We start from the raw sequence: 22,545 nt of genomic DNA, 5'->3' as shown, positions 1-22,545 counted from the left end.
TTCCTGCCCCACCCACGGAAGAATTTCCCCTCCTCTTCTTCAAGGGGTGCAGTAGGCAGGACTTCCATTAGGGGCTGCAAGTTTGTGCTTGGCAGAAAGGCTTGAAAAAACAAAACTAGTTTGCAAGAGGTCATTTACCCTTTCTTATCTCTTAGTGTATCATTTTAATTTGCTTTGTGAAGGCAGTGGACTGTGAACACCACTGAGGAATGAGGTGAAGAAAGATCAAGCCTTATATCAGCCAACAGCTTTGCTACAGCACCGCTGACCTTGGTGCCTCCAGTACAGAGAGGATGCAGACATTTCCTGCTACCCTCTGTCCAAGGAGAGTGATCTGGAGCACACCTGTCCCAGCAGGACAGCCCCAGCCTGTTGCTCCTGCACTACTGCTTTCATGACCAAAGAACCAGGCCATGCTTGGAACCAGAGGCACCAGAGGTGGCACCAGAGGCAGTACAATCAGCATTTGGATGTTTTTCTTGGTAGTAAAAACTTTGAAGAAGACTTTAAAGGCCAAAGATAGCCCTCATCTAGTGCTGTGAAGCGTGTTGATGTGCGAGCAGTTTGCAGGAGGGGGCTACCTGTGTCGTTCATGTTGTTGAGTGTTGGCTAGGACCAGATTTGCAAGATGTGACTCTAAGGACATATATCCATCTGTACTGGAGACTGACAGCTGCTTGTGGCTGGTGGCAGGGCCCTTCAGGGCTCACCCAACAAACCTTGTGCACAGCAGGGCATGGTCAGGTACATGTCCCGCTGAGGATGGAGATGTCCCACCTCTCTGCTGGTTTGGGTTGTTCACCCTCTGGGGTAAGGCTTCTTTCCTGACTCCTGACCTGATCATCTCAAGGCTGCAGTTTGTGACAATTGCTTTTTATTCTGTCATCTGTCACCACCAAAAAGAGATTGGCTCCATCAGCTTCCCTTCCAGCAGTTGTAGGCTGCTATCAGATCCCCCTTGGCCTCCCTTGTACTAGACTAAACAAGCGTAACAGGACCCCATGTGCCTCAGGAACAACTGCTAATGCAGTTAAATATTTACTTTAGTTGAGGTATTTCCAAAGTGGAATAATAATGAAAGCCAAAGGTTATTGAACTGTGTAAACTCCGTGAAGAGGGAATATAAAACATGTGCACAGCTGCCTCAGCAGAGCAGAGGAATGATTCTGCAAGGGCAACCCTGAGCTGGTTATGTTCCCGCTTCCCAAAACCTGGTCTCAGCCCTGCTGTGTTGCATGGATGGAGCTCCAACAGAAGGAGGTAAGCAGACCCCGTACCTCTCTGGCCACAGGGGATGCTCCAGCTGTCCCCTTTTGTCTCAGACAGACAGGGCCAAGGTGTACCTTCCTCTGGGAAAGAAATATCTCAAGCACAGTCATAGTCAGGTCCTCAGCAAGTGCAAATGTGAGAGCTCCATGCATCTGGAGCTCTCCCAGCCTGCTGGTGGGAGGGCACCTACCCCCTGCTAACCCCTTGTACACATGATACATCCCATCTGCTCCCCTGGGAAAGGTGACTCTCTGTCCCTTCTGGCCCAGACATTTCAGCAAGTCTGACCCAAAGGAGTTTTTAGTCAACATTGGTCTTACACTGACTTTATGACCAGTGGTCCTCTTTCCCATCTTTCACCCTTCACCAACTGATTTTGTTTCACCATAGGAAAGTGGGGACAGATGTAGAAAATTGAGCTTCTGAGAAAGAGCAGATAAGGATGCTCACACTGATATCAAGCATCCAGTCTTGCAGGCAAAGCATCTAGGATATTCTGGGGTCACGATGCTTGTTGAAAAGACACTGTTTCTTATCACTGAGGATCATCTCCAGCCTCTCTGTCACCTCCCTCCTCTGTGTGCCACCTCTGTGTGCCACCTCTGTGTGCCACCTCTGTGTATTTAATTTGGGTATTGATGCACACAGCCCCCTTCCAACACACTGAATCTTACAATAAAGATAATTTTGCTCTGTCAATCTCATCTGCAGCCAAAGTGGGGAGTGCAGTAAGGTATTAAACCGCCTCTGTCTATGTGGCTCCTCTGAGCATAGGCAGTGACTGCATCTGCAGCTCCCTGCTCCCAGGCAGATGAATTTTGTGCCCTCCAGACCCTCTGCACCCCAGCCTGTGCCATCCCACCCAGTGGCTGTGTGGGCTTGCTGCAGCATGGTGGCAGGCCTCCTGTTGTGTTTGGGATCCTGATCAGTGTATCAGGCACCTCAGTATCCACCTGGCTAGGTCTGGGATAATGCCACAGTGCCACCACCCAAATCAGCCTGAATTTCCTGGCTTTTCTGTCTAGTCTCACAACTCCAGTGGAGATACCTGTCATGTATGAAGAACAGCAGCTGCAAAGCTGAAGGGATGGTTTGGATGACATATATTCAGAAGTAGCTGGCTGGGGTAAGCAGAGAAGAGCAGCGTTGCCCAACCCTGATGTGTTGGTTTTGCATGGCCTGGTTTTTGGTAGCAGGGGGCCATGGAGGTGGCTTCTGTGAGAAGCTGCTGGAAGCTTTCACCATGTCTGGCAGAGCCAATCCCTGATGGCTCTGAAGATGGATGTGCTGCTGGCCAAGGCTGGGCCAATTAGAGATGATGGTAATGCCTCTGTGATAACAGATTTAAGAAGAAAATTAAAACAAGGGTGGGGGTGCAGTTCCACTAATTCCAGCCAGAGAAGAGGAGGAGGTGAGAACACGTGAGGGAAACAACATGGCAACACCAAGGTCAGTGGAGAAGGAGGGGCAGGAGGTGCTCCAGGAGCCAGAGCCGAGGTTCCTCTGCAGGCCGTGGTGCAGACCATGGTGAAGCAGCTGTGCCCCTGCAGCCCATGGGTCCATGGAGGATGCAGAGATCCACCCACAGCCCGTGGGGGAGGTGCCCGTGCCGGAGCGGGGGGATGCCTGGAGGAGGCTGTGATCCAGCGGGAGACCCGGTGGAGAGAGAGGGCCCTGCTTCCAGGCTGGAGCAGCCTGTCCTTGGAGGACTGCACCCCGTGGAAGAATGACCCACATCACAGCAGTCTTGGGAGGACTCCTGTTCATGAGATTGGAACCATGCTGGAGAAGTTCACAGAGAACTGTCTCAAGTGGGAAGGGACCCCACGGTCTCAGATCTCGGTGATGAATTGACCAAACCCCCATGCTCCGTCTCCCTGTGCTGTTGGTCAGAAGGAGGGAGGGGTTGGGGAAAAAGGTGTTTTTAAGGGTTTATTTTACTTCTCAGTATCCTCTTCTGATTTTGTTAGTAATAAACTCACTTTGTACCTCTAAGGTGAGCCTCTTTTGCCCTTGGAGTGTTTTCTCCCGGTCCTTATCTCAACTCATGAACCCTTTGTTAATTTTTTCTCTCCTCTGCCCAGCTGTGGCAGGGGAGGGTGAGTGAACAACTTCCATGGATGCCTGGTGTCTGGCCAGTGACAAACCATGACACCTGACTGCAGTGCAAGGGATTGTAAAGCAGCCTCCAGTGCTGCCACCTGAAGCTGACAAGTGGAAAGCTTCAGGAGAAAGCTTATCTTATGCCTGAGAGTGCCTAAGTGATCCCTTTGGGTGTATGGTCCAGCTGCTCCCAGCACAGATCAAAACACTGCTTTTCCCAGTGTTCTTGAGATAAGGCTCTGCCCTCCCCTATAAAGGCAGGCACAAGCAGAGCGAGGTGCATGAGCAAGTCTGCCTGAACTGACCATGCCTGCGAGGGAGCTGCTGCTGCTGCTGCTGGCGGCAATGGTGACTCTCATTGCTGCCGGAGGTAAATCTGCTCTGCTGCTGGAAGCTGGATCGTCAGTTGTAGGTTGGGAATGACAGAGGGGCAGTGGAAGGAGGGAAATGCACGATAGGGTAGAAAGACCCAGAAATTCTGGTTTGGAGAGGAGGTGAGGTGAGGGCAAACAAACAGTGGCAGCATGGTGAGGAAGAAGGACTGGAGCAAACACATCGTGCCCTCCTTACTAGCAGTTTCTGGCAAAGGTTACAGGCTGGTTCATCAAATATATTGCACTTGGGAGAGTTCTGGAATCGGGGAGAGTCCACAATGTGAAGAGGAACCAGGCCCTGGGAGGACAGCATGTACACTGCTGTGGCAGCTGCTGTAGTTCCTGCCTCCATGAAAACTGGCAAGTCTTTGCAAGAACACTGTGTGCTCAGCATATTTATGTAGGAAGCACCTGTTTGTAGGCACTGGAAAGCCATGGCTACCTACATGCAGGTAGTGGTGGTTCTGCAGCTGCCTGTGTGTGAGCCTTTGTGCTCCCAGGACGTTTGTGCACTGCACAGGTGGGCTGTGAACTGTTGCTACTGCTCTGCTTGCCTGAGAAAAAGGAGCCTGCCAAATGCTGCTCTGCCTAGAGGTGGCAGGTGTCCAGCTGTGCAATATCACCAAGCCTCATCCTTCTGAGGATACCCCATGACTCATACTGCATTCCATGGTTTCCCATTTCCTGAGATGCACTGGATGCTCTGTGGAGCTTCTGACCCAGAGACTGGGGGAGAGGGTTGTTGGGAGAGGGTTTAGGGGGTGGGAACAGCCATTCACAGCTTTGTCCCAGCCAGCTCAGCTGTGGATGGAAGCTGTGTACTGTGCTGCTGGCAGGGAGGGTGGGAGTGGCATGCAGCAGCAAACTGATCCCCCCTCATGAAACCCACAGAGCTGATTCAGTCCTGAGTGTGCTCTGGATGTGATCCTCTGCCAATATCTCGTGCTTCTGCCATCAGGCATAGGTGTGCCACACTCATGGGTCTCTGCTCTGTTTCAGGGGCAGAGATGAATGAAGGGAGTGGCCTGAGAAGGGTAAGAGGTTTCTGGTTTTCCTTGCTCATGGCTTGATATGGGTATGCCTGGTGTGCCTGGGAGAAAGACTGTTCCCAGCAATCATCCCCAGCCTCCTGGGAACTGGTGGTCCAGCACCAAAGACACACCAAAGCCCAGGCCATGAATCCCACTGAGGGATTCAGCAGCTCCTGCTCCTCTATGGGCATGCCTCGCTCCATCTGAGACAGAGGGAACCAGGTTGCCAGTGGCACTTGCTCCTGCCTGAGTGTTCTGGGGAGACAAGATGGGTGCTGCTGGGACTGAAATGCATGCTGTGGTTTCTCCTTTCCAGCCGGTGTGTGAAGACCTGGTTCACCTGCAGGCCTGCCCCCTCCTGTACTTGCCCATTTGTGGGAGCGATGGGAATACCTATGCCAATGAATGCCAGCTCTGTGTGGAAAAAATGTAAGCTTATGCCCTCGGCAGAGACCTTCTGGGTCTAATTTTGGCTGTCTGAAACTGGGTACCTGTGAAGTACAGTCATTCAGGCTCCCCAGAGCCTGGGAAAAGCCATGAGCAGGCTGCACTTGCATGGCAAATAACACAAACCATGTGCTGGGCTGCAGCAGGGGAGGGATGACCAGCTTGTCAAGTGAAGTTGCAAGGAAGTGCAGAGGAGCTGCACCCAGCCAGTCTGAGGAAGGGAATGCCTGGGGGTATCCAGCAGCAGCCTGCAGTTGCAGATGGGATGGAGCCACAGTCTTCTTGGTGTGGGCAATACAACATGGGGCAACAGCAACATACAGCAGCCCCCAAGAGTGGAAATTTGACAGAGGCATCAGGTCAAAAGGGTGGTGCACCACAGAGGTGTAAGGGGGGTCTCCATTCTTGGAGGTGGTGGTTAGGGCTCAGATAGAGCCATGGCCACCATAACCTCACGCTGGGGACAGCCCTGCTGTGACCAGGTTGGGCTGCAGATGGACCACTGGTGCCACAGGCCCTGGGAGGGCACATCCATGAGCCAGGGTGTTACAGCCACCTCAGCTTTTTAGACAGGAAAATGAGCAGGTCAATTTTGTAATAGTCAGCTCCATTCCACTTGATGGAATGCAGCCAAAGTATGACTCACTGAGTTGTTTTTTTGATCTCTTACTCTTTTTTCCTATATTATTCTAGGAAAACCAGGCAAGACATCCGGATTTTGAAACACGGGGAGTGTCAAGATACCTGAGTTTTCTGATAGTTTTCCTGAGCCTAGAAACAGGTGATTAATTGATCCTGTATGCTCTGTGCTGATTGGACATTTATGCTACCTATGGTGAATAATAAAATGACATGCACGATCTTGATTTCAACAGCACTTTTTTTTTATGCATGGCTGGGGGAAAACAGCATAAGCCAGTTCCCATCAAGGGCTACTAAAACTGTGCAGTCAAAACAGTGATTTCAAATCCACATAACAAACGAGGGTGCTCTGCATAGAGTGTTATCTCACCCACACTCCTGTGAGAAAGACCATGGGGGAGTAGCAAGAAACACACAAGTCCTGGTGAAGAAGATGCTGAACAAGCACAGCTTTTTTCTGTAGGAGGCAATTTAGTGAAGGGAAAGTAAAGTTTCTCTGGCACGGGAGAAGATGAGTCCCTGGCTCCCTAGTAAACTGCTTCACTGCTACCAGAGCAGATATAAATTGAAAATAATAACATCTGCATTTCTCATATTAGGTGTTATTCTACTTTTTATCTAAGGCCCTTTAATACAGCAATCAGCTCAGATAACACATGGGAGCATAGAAAGAGCGTGAGCAGAGATGGTGAACACAGGGGATACCAGATGTCTGCTCCAGCACTTGAGAAAAACCTTAAGCTGAAGAATTTTCAGGTTGCTCCTGGTGTCAGGGCCATCTTTGAGATTGTGGCAGGACTCAGTTCCACCAAGGTAACAATGTCAGTGTGCATCAGCAGTCTTTGGTGCTTCCTCTGCTCTTTCATCTCCCACTTCTAGCACATAGACACAACTCACCTTTCACAAGGTATTTCACAAAATACCTGCAACAAGTCCATACAACTTGGGCATGCAAGGGCCCCCCTTTGCTCAGAGTGGCAGAGATCAGAGGGCACTGGCTGATGCAGGACTTGCCTCCGGAGTTCAGTTCAGTCTCACACCAGATCTTGCACTTGTATAGAATTACTGGCTGAGATTTCTGATCAGCTTTGAAGAATGCTTCAGGGTGAATTGAAACCTTCCAAGGATAGGTCTGTGCTCACCCTCAGGAGATCATGCTGCTCTGACCTGCTACTATATTAGTATCCTATACAGCTCTCATTTGCATCTGAGTAGGAGTCCAGGGTCCATCATGTGGTCAAGTGAGGTCCCTGAAGTCAGTGACCATCCTTGGAGACTGAGAGATGTGCCAGTATCATGACTATTGTGCTTGGTCATCTGGAATTTACCCTCTCACCCAGTTCTGCACCTTGCTGGAGCCACCAGGTGGGACACCCATAGCACCACAATACACAACAAAGCCACTGCTGACAGATTTAATGCTGCAGCTGGAAATAGTATTGAGGAGCATAAAACAGCTGTGCTCAGTCAGATGGATTGCATGCACTATTTTCTGTCCCAGAGGCAGCTGCTGTCATCAAAAGCTTTATTCTCCTTAGAGAGCTCTCTCCCAGGCTGAAAAGTCCTAGCCTGACTAGTTGCTCAGAGTTGTCCAGAGCTTTGATTTTCCCTGTTTTCCTTTCCTGGACCCTTTCCACTTCTGCAGAGGAGGGGACACCTGTAATAGCTGCTGCTATTACACCACCTGCTCATTTGTCCCAGGGCTCTGCAAGCCTGTTTGTCCTCTTCCAGTCCCCAGACAGCATGGAAGAGGTGGTCTGGCTGTGTGCTACTCTCTGTGTTGCCAGTTCTTCTCTGCAGACCTTGTTGTCTCCCCTGCCACATCACAGGGAAGGGCTTTGGTAGGGTTATGAACCCCAAAACATATCCACGGTGAACAACACAAATGTATTGCTCACTTCAGTCCTGAGGTTTTCTGCTCCTGCTGCTGCCAACTCAGCCACAAGCAGGATTTATTTGGGCAGCTCTATCCCAGTTTTCTGCCACAGCTGAGGGGAAGGTTATGCCCAGCTTAGCACAGTGCATAACTGGGGTGCATTCTCCCCCGGAGTGGGCAAGTGTCACCAGCATCTCCTCCCCACTCCAGGGCTCGAGCTGCACCAGCAGAGTGGCTGCAGCCCAAGAGAGTGTATGCCCTGAGAGGCACAACTATTCATGTGCAGAGGCTAGGAAAAAACAACACAGACGATCCAGAAGCTCTTCTGAAGAGGGAAACCACATACCTCCAGCACTAAGTGGAGTGTTTATTCAGAAACTGCAGAACTAAAGCACAGTTTAATAGGCCAGACCTGCAAGGTCAGAGCATGGGCAGCCACAGGACAGGGTCAGTGTTGACTCTACACACAGCAAATTCAGAGATGCTCATCCTCCCCAGGGACTTGTGGATTTGGCTGTTTATTTCACATGGCTCAAAAGCAAGCGGCAGACCAAGGGAAGGGTGAAGGCAGTGACTGAACACCACCACAGACCTCAGGGCCTGTGCAAGAGCAGCCAGGTGCAGAGAGCCTGACTGAAGCCCTGCAGATCTGTGTCTGGCAAGGTCAGGTGAGACTCAGGAAGCAGCTGGTGGACAGCAAGATGCCTCCAATGCCCTGATCTGTGCCAGAGAGTACGCACATGAATTTGCACTTTTGCATATGCTTTTCCTGTTCAATTTATCCATCTGTTTCTCATCTTTTCATGGTTCAGTCAAGGCGGGGAAAGAAAAGGATTATCTGCTTTCACAGGCACCATAGTTTGTCACACAGAGCAATGAGTAGTCCTGCTACCAGAGCAGTGTGTTGCAACCAGGGAAGTTTCCTCAAGTCAGTGGAAGGACAAGCCTGCAAGTTGCTTCTCTGTCACTGCCATGTGAGACAAGACTGGAAGAGGTGCCCTGACACCCTGTAAGAGTGGCAGCAGCGTAGCTCCCCCAGCTGCCCATGCTGAGCAGGGCTGCATCCATGACTGCAGGGAGGGATATGTAAGTCTCTGGATATTGCTTTGCAGTAGCCTTGCTGGATAGGAGGAACACATACCCTTGTTTTTGTTGAGGCTCCCTTTGACTTACACATAGATCCAAAGCCTGATGTTGTGTCTACAATGAAAGCAGTCCCACCAATGAGAGAATCCAGCCCTAGGAGTGTTTGTCCCTTGAACAAAACTTTCCCAGGATATTTATGTGTTAAAGCGTGTGGGGGCATGGTGAGATGTACCCAAGGTTGGTGATGTTCCCCTACCAAGCAGTTCCAGTGGCATTTGAGGAGTATGTGAAACTGGAGATGCTCAGGTTGCTGAACACTCAGCTGACACTTTCCAGGGCCTCACCTAGGAAACTGGATGCATCAGTGAAAATGGCCCAGGGCTAGCTGAACTGAAATGTGGAGAGAAAGGGGAGGGAAGCAGCACTTGGCACACTGTAAAGTGTCCAGCTACAACAGTTCATGTAGCCAAGACTGGCCAGGAAGTTTAACCTACTTGCACAAATTCCTCTGCAGCAAAGGGGGTGCAGCTTTGGCCACATCTGCAGGGGAGCTCTGCTTGAAGAAGAGTTTGCTGCATTGCTGGTGCTTGTGGGACACAGTGTTCCTGGCACTGGGGGCGAGACTCTGACTCTCAGTCCCTCTGCTTCAGAGCATAGACAACTTGAAAGTAGGTGGTGGGGCCTGTAATTTCCATGTTGCTAACCATTACCAAAGTTTTCCTGGGGGATGCTGAAATCACTTCCTTGGCATTTAAAGTAATTTACACTCAAGAGACAAGTGTCTTACAGATATTTCCTTCCTGAGAGATGCAAGTGGAAGCTCTGTAAGATTTTAAAGTCCATCTATTCCATTAAACACCTCTAAAGAACCTGGGGGGCACAGTGACTCTTTCTTTTACAAATGCCCCCTTCAAGGTTGAAGACAGGAAATGGAGAAACATTCACAGTACCAGCTCTGCAGTGTCTTATGGCAATGTTTTGCTGAGTCAAGAGTCACTTATCAGCCGTCACCAGGCTTTGGGGTGACTGAGTAGATGGTAGGTGTGAGAAGCTGAGTTAGCCACAGCCTGAACATGCCCCCAGTTCCTGTGGAGCAACACACAGGAAACACACAGGGATTTCCACCCTTTTTTCCATGTTTCATACCACCTGCAAGCAGCCCAGAATATAGAATCATAGAATCATTTAGGTTGGAAAAGGCCCTTAAGACCATGAAATCCATCCATTAACTGCCATGTCCAACAGGAAACCATGTCCCTGAGCACCATGTCAACACATCTTTTAAATACCTGCAGGAAGAGTGACTCCACCACTGCCCTGGGCAGCCTGACATCCAACCTAAACCTACCACAGAGCAATTTGAGGTCATTTCCTCTTGTTCTATTGCTTGTTACTTGGGAGAAGAGATGGACCCCCACCATCTACAATCTACTATCAGGCAGCTACAGAGAACAATAAGGTGTCCCTTCAGGGTCCTTTTCTTCAAGCTAAACACCCTCAGCTCCCTCAGTCACTCCTCATAGGACTTGTTTTCTAGACCCTTTGCCAGCTTCTTTGTTCTTCTTTGAACATGCTCTAAGCACCTCAGTTTCTCCACCTGGGATGGGGCAACTCTGAATGTGTGTATAGACTGGGGAATGAGAGGCTGGAGAGCAGCACCACAGGAAGGAAGCTGGGGGTCCTGGTCAGTGGCAAGTTGAATGTGAGCCAGCAGTGCCCTGGCAGCCAGGAGGGCCACCCGTGTCCTGGGGTGCATCAGGCACAGCATTGCCAGGAGGGTAAGGGAGGGGATTGTCCTGCTCTGCTCTGCGCTGGGGCGGCCTCACCTCGAGTTCTGGGGGCAGTTCTGGGTGCCATAATATAAAAAAAGACATTGAGCTCTTAGAGAGTGTCCAAATGGGGGCAATGAAGATGGTGAAGGGCCTTGAAGGGAAGCCATATGAGGAACAGCTGAGGTCACTTGGTCTGTTCAGCCTGGAGAGGAGGAGATTGAGGCGAGACCTCATCGCAGTTACAACTTCCTTGTGAGGAGGAGGAGCAGACACTGATCTCTTCTCTGTGTTGACAGTGACAGGACTTGAGGAAACAGCATGAAGCTGAGTCAGGGGAGGTTTAGATTGGATATCAGGAAAAGGTTTTTCACCCGGAGGGTGTTTGGGCACTGGAACAGGCTCCCCAGGGAAGTGGTCACAGCACCAAGTATGTCAGAGTTCAAGAAGAATTTGGACAATGCTCTCAGGCACATGGTGTGATTTTGTGGTGTTCTGTGCAGGGACAGGAGTTGTACTCAATGATCCTGCTGTGTCCTTTCCAGCTCAGCATATTATGTGGTTTTGTGATAATTTGTGATAATGTGTTTTTTGCAATGAGGGACACAAAAACAAAAACAATGTTCAAGGTCTGATATGTTTTTCCCCCTCCACAAGCAATGCCTTTTCACAGGAAAGTATCCTGCCAGGACACAGTTTTCAGATGTCTGCACGACCAGGGTGTCTCTAGGGCTGTGCAGAATCACACAGTGCTGGAACATGGACACCCTCACCAGCTTGGGACACCTTGCCTTCATTTGTGACTGAGCTACAAGAAACTATTCTGTGAATGACTTGGTAGCCACACATCTCTTTATGCCATCCATGCTCCTGGCCCACCCTCCCATATCAGAGCCTTCCCATATCTGCTCTGCTGCCACCACCCTGTTGCTTCTTTTGGGGCTGTTAGCCCTACCCCACCTCTCTGGAGGTACCATGTAATCTGCAGTGGACACAGGGCAGGAGTCCTAGAGCAAAGTGGTAACTCAGGGGGTAAGAAGAGTGGCAGCAGAGATGACCAGGGACCTCCAAGGTTACCTCTTAAGAAATCCACATGCATGAAGTTTCAAGCTTTGGACCTTCCCAGGGACCTAGAGAGAGATCCTGCTGAGAGCAAAGGATGTACACTAAAAATAAAAAAGACTGGCAAAGATTGGAGGCAGCCAGATCTGCTCATTCCTGAGGAGCTGCTGTGCCTCAGGGCAGGTCCTCAGACTGCTCAGGGAGGGGGGATCATCCCTGCCATGAAAGGCAATCAGGTCCCGGAGGACCTGGGGGTAGACACATTGTCAAGTTCTTCTACCAACCTTTGAACCACTTTTGAATTCATGGGGGGCAGGGAGGGAAGGGATTAGGGGCACTAGCACCTCACCGGTGCATAAGCAGTTGAGTGTCTCATGGAGAAAAGTGCTGGTAGCAGCTGAGTGCACTAGAAACTGGCTGAAGAGATGTCTCTGGTCCATCAGAGTTGTTATACACAATATAAGCTTGAGCTTTTCTGTGCTATTCTGGCATAAGAAACTATGAAGGCAGTTTTCAGGAGAGGCCAAGATTACTCCCTCATCCCATATGCACTGATCTAGGGCCCTGGCCATTCCCACAGAGCAAGGAACAGGCTCTCAGCATCAAAGCCATTGTACCAAGCAGCAGCTTCCCCTTTGCAGCAACACCAGCCCCACAGATGGTCCTGCGGAGGCTGCATGAGTCTGCAGGCTGGGCAGGGCTGGAGCTGCAAGGGGCCATCAGCAGCTAGGAACAGCCACTAAAGGAAGTCATCCTATGGGAGCAATTAGAACGGCTGGGTCTTCCCACTGGTTTTACAGGGGCTGCCCATTGCCAGCCTGCTGCACGAGTGAAGTGCTTTGTTCATAGTCCTGATCCACCAGGGACTGGACCAAAGAATCATTGGGAAGTCCTCAACATGCACAGATAGGCTGGTATGGATTTATTATTCTGTCGGGATCCCAGGAAAGTGGTGCAGCTCTTGGACAGGTAACATGACTTTGGCAGTCTCCATCCTTAGAGTTTTCCAAAGAATATGACAACACAGCAGCCAGTCCTGCCATGAGGGAAGCTGGAGGATGTCCCTTCCCACCAGCACTGCTGGGATCCTATGCAAACACCTTCAGGCAGCATATGTCCCATTTCAGACCTCTCAAGGGGTCCTTAAGGACTAACAACACGTCCCTGCATCTCACTCTGGAAAGCAGCAGTGAGGCAGTGCCGAATCCTGCCCTGCCATGCAGCTTCTGTCCACTGCAAAGGAGAGATTTTGAGTCACAGTTTAGCAGCTGTGAGTGTAAATTTCCTATCTGAAGTGGAATTATTTACAGTATAAAAGCACTAACATGTTTTTCAATCCACACAGTAGATCCTGGACAGAGACTCGTACACCTTTGCACTCTGATAAGGAGAATATTATTACCCTCCTAGTGGCCTGGCCAGATAAGAGGTTTGGGGCGGGCAGTCTGCATTTTTTTCAAGCTCTCATTATGCTGCACCAGTATCTTCAGATGCTGTTTCCAGGGAACTAAGCTGCTTTCTAATTAAAACTGCAAAGAGCAATGGAGAGTTTAGGCAAAGACCATGCTTCTTCGGACTCTTCCCTGCCACCCTCTGCAGCCTGTGAGGAGTATGCTGTGCCAGGTAATGATGAGAACATTCCTAACTTGAGTTTTCGGAGAGAGGAGAGAATGATTTTTTTTACCAGTGTTTCTTAAAAAGAAATTAATAACTACTAGTTTATGTTTGGGGGTGGAGGATGCACATTTAACTGCGAATACATCTGTCTTTTTACATGTTATACTTCAGATCACAAAGGCAGAAGCACATATAAAGGTTTTTCAACTAAAGTCCTTCAGAGAGCATCAGTAGATTGTCTGCAGACTGGCAGTACTGTCTCATTGTTTTTATAATTTAAAATTTTTCTTTTCATTTCTGTTTCTTTGTGTCCTCTAGTAAATATTTTTTCATCAGGATGCATATGTTTTACTGTGATCTTTCCTGTTTAGTGCTGGCAGGTGACAGACAGCTTTGGAGCTGTTGTGGGAGTGCTTTCTCGGACCAGTTAGAAGCAAATGAGGGGTGTTTTCTTAGAATGGACTGGGAAGGAGACTGATTGCAAGCAGCTAAAATTGCTCTTACAGCTCACAAGACATTTTGAAAGGAAAACAAAATTACCTTGGCTGCAGACAGGATGTGCAAGGGGTAATGTACTTCAGCTTCAGCTGAACTGAAGCCCTGGGCAGATCCTGCTACTGCAACTTGTAACCTCATCTTCCCAGGGAGTTTACTGCCTTTTTCTATGTGGATGGCAGAGTCATCTCCTGCTGGCTGAGCCTTACTGTCTCTGTTACCGTTTCATGTCAGGGAACAACCTCCCATTTGTCCTGGAGTTATTCTCAACTTCCCTGGACAGGGTCCTGGGCAGTCTGATGTAATTTTAAAGTTGACTCTGCTTTGATGAGGACATTGGAACATAGACCAACACAAATGCTTTCCAAGCTAAATTTCTGTAACATTATTATTATCACAAGTGTCTTGTACAAAAGTCTACTTTGGGTAGAGACTGGCTCCTGCTGTCAGTTTTGCATTGTCCTGTCCTGGACTACAATTTTTCTTGCACTTAATAAACACCTGGGATAAAAGAGCTATAATCCGAGCTCAGCCTCAGAAGTTTTTCTCACCTTGACACTTCTCCCATCTGATCAAGGGTACAACAAAATGACAATTTTTCACTGATTTCACTACTTTAGTGTAAGCTGAGGCTTTCTGTGAAAGGAGCTGGATCTGATTACATGTGGAAGGAGCAGATCATAGTTTTGCTTTTCCATTGTGTGGGTTTTGTTGAAACTATGAAAATCAGTTCTTTTGTGATCTCTTCAGTGTACATTTGGGAAGAATTCCCTCTCCCTCAAGGCCTCAGGGCAGTAGTGTTGCTCCTGAACAATACCCTTTGTCTCTCAGGATTGGGTCTCATGCTGCTTGATTTGAGAAATTTTTATTATCACAGCTTAGAGTCTAAGCTAGAAATCATCAGGGATTGCTGTCTTTTAGGACAAAGACATAGAGAAGTGAAGTTCAGACCATTTGCCAGGCTGGTCTTTGCCTGAGGAAGGCATTTGTGGCCCTTTGCAACCAGTGAAATGGGCTCTGCTTAACCTGGCCAAGGAAGGCATGTCAGAGGGTGACTGGGATCTGGGGAGTGCTCCTCTCTGCTGGTGGCTGTAGGCAACCTGCACATCCTGGCCAAATAATAAAGCCAGCGTTGGAGCTTTCTCACATCACTTAGTCTTTCTTCAGCCCTGCCATGGTCTTCCTCACAGCTTCAGACCAGCTTGAGGCTGTTTTTGTGGTGTTTGGGACCAATCTTCTCATCCCCAGAAGTGTGTATGAGCCCTGTCTTGGTCTCTGGTTGGATCACCATCCCCCCACAAAGTCTCAGCCTAATGCACATGAGCAACTTTGTAGGGTAAGGCTGTGCCCTCTGGCTCATTCTTGCCCCTACAGAGCTGTTCCTTTTGTTGAAGGACTGTCTGTTCTACAGGTCAAGGCTTTCTCCTTGGTTGCTAGATAAACATCTTAATTTTAGCAGTGGCCAGTTCCAGCTATCTGGGAAAAGGGGTAGCAATGGAGCAAACATGAAGAATTGTCTTGCGGGCTGTACTGATGTCTGACCAAAGGCATCAGGTTGGAGTAGGTTGGACATGGGTTCCCCCAGGGAACAGCAAGTGGAAATGTAGAGTAACTGTCAGGCTAGGAGCCTGGGAGTGTTGGGTGCTGTGTCATCAAATCCTACCCACTGAGGCTTCGCTGGAAGTACAGCCCTCAAGTAATTTCATATCAAGACCCTCTTTGTGACAAAAAAACCCCATGGCCTCTTGCATCAGTGCTCTAGCATCAGGCAGGGAGGGATCAGATTGTCCCTTGACCAGAATGTCATGTTAGCACTTGCTTTATCCTTGTAGATGTCATCATAACCCGTCGCTTGAGAGACCGGGAGTTGCTCAGGAAAAGAAAGGCGGAAGCCCTGGAGAAGGATTCAGCTCAGTGGGTTCTGAGGTAAAGCTTGCTTTTTCTGTCAAATTGCTTTTGTGATGCACTTAACCTGAGCCCAGGCATGGCCCAGCCCCTCTGTCTTTCACCCAAGGACAGAGCCATCAGTCTTCAGTGGGAAAGGTGACCTGCAGCCAGTAGCTGCTCAAGGTCTGTGCAGGCACGGGGGGGCAGAGATGGATGGGGGGGTGTAGCAAGCAAATTTCAACCATAGTGTGGAGCTGAGGGCTTGTTGCCCAAGCTCCTGCCCACGGGTGCAGCGGACCCAGAAAAGCAGCCTTAGGGCAGACGGGAAAGTCCTTTGTCCTATTCCCAAGTAATCATCCCTGTGAAATCCCCTGGCAGAGATTATAAGAGCAAACAGCAAAGGAGAGCCAGGAGAGCCAAAAGAGGACGGGGCCGTCAGACAGTGGTCAAGGCTGTCCTGGAGTCAGAGCCAGCAGTGGACGCCCAGCCTGACACACAGGAGAAGGCTGAGCCAGTGCCCTCTGAGCCAGCACTGCCTGAACCAGTGTATCAACAGCAGCCACCTATGCTGACCATCCCCAACATGGTCAGTGGGATGCAAGCGGTGGCAATGGATGGGGAGCTGCCATCCAGGAGCTTGGACCCTGCTGGTGAGTTGCCACAGAGCTGCTGGCCCCATGGTGGCTCGGGGGGCAGTGCCATGCTGCCTCTCGAGGACTGTCAGCCAAGGGTGCCCACCTCATCAACAATGATCCCACAGCATCTCCCTGGCATGGGCCCCTACCCCACAAAACCTGGGTAGCTGAGAAAGGGTGGGGGGATGGTGGGACTGTGGGGACAGACAGCCCTCTCCAAGTCAAGGGGAGTGATAACAAGTCCACTATTATCAGTACAGTCACTGGGATGGGGTTGTGGACCTGGTCTTTAATAACTCCTTGTCCTAAGAACACTTCTGTGGCTCTGCCAAGAGCCATATTAGTGCAGAGGGATAGCTCTGTGAAGATCTCATCTCTGTGGAGAGATGCGGTTTTTTGAGGTCAGAGCTGGCTGGGGAGCCAAAGTCCAGACATGCTCTGTCCACAGTCCATCCAGTTTCAGGACTGACACTGGGTTGGTGGGAGAGCAAAATGGGCACTGGGGCAAGGGGTGGTGTCTGCAGGGAACCACACCTTCAAAACCTGCCAGGACTGAGGCATGGAGGGCGCTAAGCTGATCTGAATGGCAGGCTGGTGTCTGGGCTCAGAAAATCCATTTACAGCTACTGCAGCAGGAGTTGCTCCCAGATCTGGCATGGGAAGAGTAGAGCACATTCACTTTAACAGTCAGTGGGTCAAACATGCAGGTTGCTTCAAAACCAGGAAACCTTGGGATCTGCTTCAGAGGAGGTGAGAGTCCTCTGATGCTCAACTACTGCATTTCCAGCAATGTCTGTGCAGTGGGGAAGAAAAGGCCTGTTGCTGCAAGACACGTGGTGCCCTCATGCCATGGAAAACAGCCATTCTGTGTCCTGGGCTCTGGGGCTGACTGGGGCACATCACACCAGTCCAGCTTCCAGCCCTGAAGTCTTGAAATGGGCAACCACCAGGGTTGGGGTTATTGCCTCTGGCTTTAAACCCAGCAGTGCTTTGCCTTCTCCAACTCCCCTCCACAGCTGGGACTGCTCTTGAAAAGCAGGAAATCCACTCAGGGCTACCTAACAGCTTCTCCAGGCAATTGCAGGAGACTGGCCACGGGGGCTTTAACACGGGACAGAGGGGTAATGCATGAGAGCCCCCCAGTATGAAATGATCTGTCTCTTACATGCCTTATAGGTGAAGAGGATGTGCTGAAACCAGCGGATGCAGATATACTAGAAGAGTTGAATACTCCTCTGGAAAATGACCACCAGGATAACGAATTCAACATACATGTTCTGTATTAACTTTCTGATTGATTGGGGATATTTTTTTTATTTTGACTCCTGCCTCAAAAACTTGATAAGTATGGCACAGTGATTTTGAGCAGCTGCTTTCTTGGGAGTCATAAAGCCTACACCCTCCTTGTCACTCTGCTTTTCTATGCTTCTTCCAGGTTAGAGAGGCAGCCCCTAGGGCATTGCCTGTGGCTTATGAGCCACTTGCTCTCTCTGCAAACAGGCTGTTTTATTTGGGTCCATGGAAGACTTCACAGTGCTCTGCCACACTACAGTTCAAGAGTACAGTCCAGCATCCATCTGTGTTTCTAAAAGTAATTTCTTAGTTGTATAAATGTGAGTGGCATTGTAAAGCTGACACCCACTGTGAGTTTCAGCCGGCTGGAGCAGTCCAGCTTGGGCTTTTTACTGCACCCTATAAGCTCCAACACCCTTTGCACTATTATTTTTAGTCTGAAAGTTTTTCTCACAGCCTGTTTTCCTTTGCAATAAACATCTTGCTTTCCTAAAGCTGGAAATATCTTTTGTTTTTAGTTTCTGGGCAGCTTCCCTCTGACCTTGTAAGACAAACAAAAGATGGTTGAAAACAACTGAGTGCATTGGGCTGAAACTTGGCTGAATTATACACTTTTGTCAGGAAAATGCCATTTGGGGCAAAGACAGGAGACACTCTGCACTGTCAATGTGTTCCTGGCTCCCCAGTCTTCACACAGGATTTCTCCCAAAGCCAGGAGGTAATGGAGCACCCTGTCTCTGTCTCTCCACATTTTAGACCTTGTGGTCCTTGTTCCTGTGCGTAGCAAGGGAAGTGGCTCTCTTACACTCCTGTAATATCCTGACACAGAGAATCCTTCTCCTCTTGAGGAGGAATGGAGGTCATATTGTCATTATCTGACTTCCCAAGCACCTGTCTCCCAGAGCACAAGGCTGACTGGGCCCTGGGGGCACCCTTAATTTGGGGGATTTTTTTTGGCTCTGGACATGTTTCTGCTGCTGTCCCAGAGCCCTCCAGGCTCTGTGTCACAGCATGTGTGACATCTAACCAGTGACACCAGTAAAAGTCTCTCCAGTGACAGAATGGACACCCTTGACATCCCACCCCTGCTTTGGTCCCAGGAGTGTCACATGAGGGGCAAGTGCTTGCCAGCTCTTTCAGCTCACACTGAAATCCTGGGGTGACCTCTACAGATAACACTGCCAGAATCTCTAAAGCACCTGGTGGGTGTCAAAGCAGAAAGCATTCAGCAGCAGCACACCAAAGCAAATGCAGCCCATTCCCCACGGGCAGCTCCTGGAGGGATGGGGTTCCCTACACAGGGATCCTGACACTGTTTTGGTCTCCACAGACGGATCAGTTAACACAAGGTTTTGCTCTCCCCTTGAGTCACTGATACCGGCAGCAGTTGAACAAGATCTCTCAGCTTCTGCCATGAACCACCCAAACCTCACCCATTGCCCCAAAAATCTAAGGTACAACACAAGGGCCTCGTGGAAGCCCTGCAGCATGGAAGGAGCCTCTATCTGGGCGGTTTGCTCCTAGACCAAGGCACTGGGGAAAGGCAGCTGAGGCTGCACTGGCCTGGGGGTCATGTTATGGTTGAGCATCATCACATGTGTGCAGGAGCCTGCCTGCAGGTGTGGTGCCCACACCATGATGCAGAAAGGCTGGGCTGTGGCTGCTGCCAGCCAGGCCAGGAGACCCTTCCACCTGGTGGAGCCCCACATGTGCCATAGCAGAGACCAGCAAGAGCCAGCGGCCCTTCCCAGCTCTCCAATCCTCTGTAGTGCTGACCGTGAGGGGGAATCAGCCATGCTGCCCACTCCACATCTGCAGACATTTACACTCGCCTGGCTTCCAGAGTCCTTTAGATTTTGGGGAGAAGAAACTTCTGGGGGGGCTTTAGACTGATCTTACAGCTCACATCAGTCAAGGAGGGCACAAAACAACCACTTTCCACCTTGTCCAGTGTGAACTGGAACTATAGGAGGTGGTGAGGGCCTGGCAGAGTGAGGTGTCCACAAACATGCGGTGACACTCACTCTTGAAACACACATGGGGAGCAGTGCTAATCCTTGCACTAAAAGGGCTGGGGGGGCTCCCTGCAGGCAGAGATGTGCAGGAACCAGAGCAAGCAGCTCTGTCCATCTCTGTGGAAATGCCTTTGGTGGCTAGGAAGTCCTGGAGACATCCCAGGTACCGCACACGCTCTCTTAAAGATGCTCTTACTCTAAGTGTCTTCTTTGCCAGACAGTAAGGAAGGTGTGTCTGCAAACAAATCTTATCACAAACTAAACAAGAGAAAGATAAAGCCCTCCTAACCAACACTTTAACTCACCATGCACTGCTTCTTTCTCTGTTGAGAGGACAGATAACAGAGCTCTTGCTTATACAGATGGGGTTCAGCTGGGTGTGAAGCTGGATGCATGGTGGTCCACGTGTATCCCTGAGGTAGCTGCCTGAATGGAGCTGGGGACAGGCCGGCAAGGGCAGCTGTATCTAGGATAGGGAGGCTGCTGTTTTGCAGGTGCAACAAATCACCTTCTCCCTCTCTTCCCTCCTTCCTGAGCCCAAGACGGATGTCTTTACCCAGGGCTCGACAGAGAGTCCAATAAAGTAAATTTTCATCCTCTGGGATGACAACCATGGTCTGAGTCTGACATGAAGGGGAAGTCAGAGACCTTTAACTGACTGCAGCCTTCTTACTGGCAAAGAGCAGGATACAGGTGCAGGGAAACAGCTTCTAAGCTATGGGGCCAGCACAGGGAGCCAGGTAAGTGCCTGACACAGTGATCCTTGCTGTGCTGTGAGGTGATAGGGCTGCCTGAGGCTCCTCCAGGATGCTCTGACCTGCTCCCTGAGGCATGCAGACCTAGGCATTTTGTGGTACACAATGGACACAACCACTGTGGTTGTCTCCTCACTGGTGGGATTCAGTGGGATATTGGTTAATGTCAACTGGGCTGGACTGAACACGTTCCTGTGAACTTTTCTCAGGGCCTCAGGTCCTGTCCCCCCATTCTGCAGAGCACAGGAAGCCATCCTGAGGGCTGACAGCCATGACATGACAGCTAAGGAGAGGAAACCTAACATCATATGCTGGAGAACCAGACTCTCTGTGGTCCATGCCAATTACCTTTCAATATTCTTTCAGGAAACATGCTTCCAGCTCTATGGGAGAAGGGAAGGTGTTTGGTTTGTGCACCCTGGCTTCCCACTTCTCAAATTACTATTATACAGGGTCCCCCACATTTGCTGAAAGTCAGGGGTGATCTATGGCAGGCTGTTGCTCATGGGTGATGTTTGAACCAGAAAGATCTTCCCGTCCTTAGCAGAAGTGGTGGTGGCTAAGCCTCAGCAGAAAGAAGTGCACAGGCAACTTAGAGCCAGAGGCCACTGCAAGTCAGTGAAAACCATTCCACCCCATAAGTGCCCGGTCTTGCAGAGATAAGAAAAATTTGCTGATTAATTTACTAATATTGACTTTAAGCAGTAAATCCTGGAGATGGCAAACACCCACTCCCTCCTTGACCACCACTTCCTGCTCAGAGCTTGTTAGCTCTGCTCCTTCCCATCCTGTGTTCACCATTTAAATAAATACCTCTGTAGTGCTGCCAGGGCTGCCACAGACTGGAGCTGTGTGTCCAGCTGGGCTCATCAGTGCTCCACCACCTGGCTTGACTCTCCTGTTTCACCGGAAATCATACAACTGTAGAAAAAGTTAAGAGAGGAGAGATTTCTGGAGATCTTGAATCCATCCCCTGCTCAGAGCATGGCTAAGTCTCACCAGACTGCTTTGGGCTTTCTCCAATCAAGTGTTCACCTTCTGCAAGACGTGAGATCGTCCCTCTCTTGTTCCCATCCAAGGGCTGCCCCACTTTTAAGGAAAGAATGTTTTTCCTTTATGTCCCACCAGTCTTTCCCTCAGCACAGCTTTAGTTCCTTGCCTCTTTCTCTTGTCTTGGTGCACTTCAGAGAAGACTCCAGCCCCATCTTCTCTGTAACCCTCTTTCAGACTGCAAGTTAGACTCCTTGCTCACCTACTCTCCCTGAGAACAGCCCTGATTCCTTCAGCCTGTCCCATGCACAGCTCCCTGCCTTGATATCTCAGCTGAGCTCCAATATAAGAATGACTTTCTTGCTCTGGGTTACCCTAACTGGATCCAGAATTCCTGGTGAGGGCTCCCATAAGACAGGGGGAATGGCTACCGGCTGAAATTCAGTCCATCCAGATAGGCTTGGGGTGTTGAGCATGAACTGTGCCTGTGTCTGTGTCTCCTTCGGGCAGCCTGAGGTTTTCACTGACAGGACCCAGAAAATACAAAGAAACCAGGATAGAGCTTGTGTGGTAAACAGCGTGATCTGAACTTCGCAGCCTTAATAACGACGCTTTTATCAACTCTCTCCTCTAAAGACCCTGGGAACTCAAGAAAGCACTAAATCGGAGCTTGGGTGCAGTATTCATCACATGCCCCTGGACAGGGCTGCTTGCTTGTCCGAACTCGGATCGCGGGCTGAAGGCGCAACTCCCGTGTACGCCTTTGGAGCTCGGCGCTGCGCCCGGGGACAGGAGGAGCCTCCGTCCGCAGCGACCCGCTCCGGCCAGCGCGGCCGGCAGTGCTCCCTAGCGGCAGCACCCAATAGCTCGGGTTGGAAAGGACCTGAAAAGGTCCTCCTCTCTTTCTTCCCTAGACCGCATTGTTCAGAGACCCGTCCAGCCTGGCTTTGAACACTTCCAGGGATGGGGCATCCAAAGCTTCTGTACGCAACCTGTGCCTGTGCCTCACCACCCTCACAGGAATTTCTTCCAATACCTGATCTAAAACTACCTTCCTTCACTCTGAAGTCATTGCCCCTTCATCCTAGCACATGGCTCTTGTCAAAAGTCCCTCTCCAGTTTCCCTGTAGGCCTCCTTTAGGTAGTGAAAGGTTGCTCTGAGGTCTCCCCAGCCGCCTAAGGTCTTCCTGGATTTGAGT

General features: G+C 50.1%; 2 protein-coding genes across 3 annotated transcripts; both read left to right on the top strand.

Moving 5' to 3' along the window:
- Positions 1-1,134: 1,134 nt before the first annotated feature.
- SPINK4 (serine peptidase inhibitor Kazal type 4) lies at positions 1,135-6,090 on the top strand. Of its 2 annotated transcripts, XM_042023584.1 has the most exons (5): positions 1,146-1,260; positions 3,630-3,742; positions 4,746-4,780; positions 5,094-5,206; positions 5,918-6,090. In XM_042023584.1, exons 2-5 carry the CDS (start codon positions 3,679-3,681, stop codon positions 5,970-5,972), a joined length of 267 nt encoding a protein of 88 aa, XP_041879518.1. In that variant the 5' UTR covers positions 1,146-1,260; positions 3,630-3,678; the 3' UTR covers positions 5,973-6,090. The 2 variants fall into 2 exon arrangements, with proteins under 2 accessions (XP_041879520.1, XP_041879518.1); XM_042023586.1 differs by lacking the exon at positions 3,630-3,742 and having other exon boundaries at positions 1,135-1,260.
- A 7,019-nt stretch (positions 6,091-13,109) lies between these two features.
- Positions 13,110-18,080, top strand: HEMGN (hemogen). Its single transcript, XM_042023583.1, has 4 exons — positions 13,110-13,282; positions 15,604-15,697; positions 16,037-16,308; positions 17,470-18,080. The coding sequence occupies exons 1-4, from the start codon at positions 13,201-13,203 to the stop codon at positions 17,577-17,579; spliced, it is 558 nt and encodes a 185-aa protein (XP_041879517.1). The 5' UTR covers positions 13,110-13,200; the 3' UTR covers positions 17,580-18,080.
- Positions 18,081-22,545: the final 4,465 nt, after the last annotated feature.

The sequence above is a fragment of the Corvus kubaryi genome, unplaced genomic scaffold (genome assembly GCF_017639235.1).
Source record: "Corvus kubaryi isolate FWS band 111438036 unplaced genomic scaffold, C.kubaryi_AGA036_p1.0 37249, whole genome shotgun sequence".
NCBI lineage: Eukaryota > Metazoa > Chordata > Aves > Passeriformes > Corvidae > Corvus > Corvus kubaryi.
The sequence above is the reverse complement of the archived record's forward strand: the minus strand, read 5'-3'. Positions and strand labels throughout refer to the sequence as shown.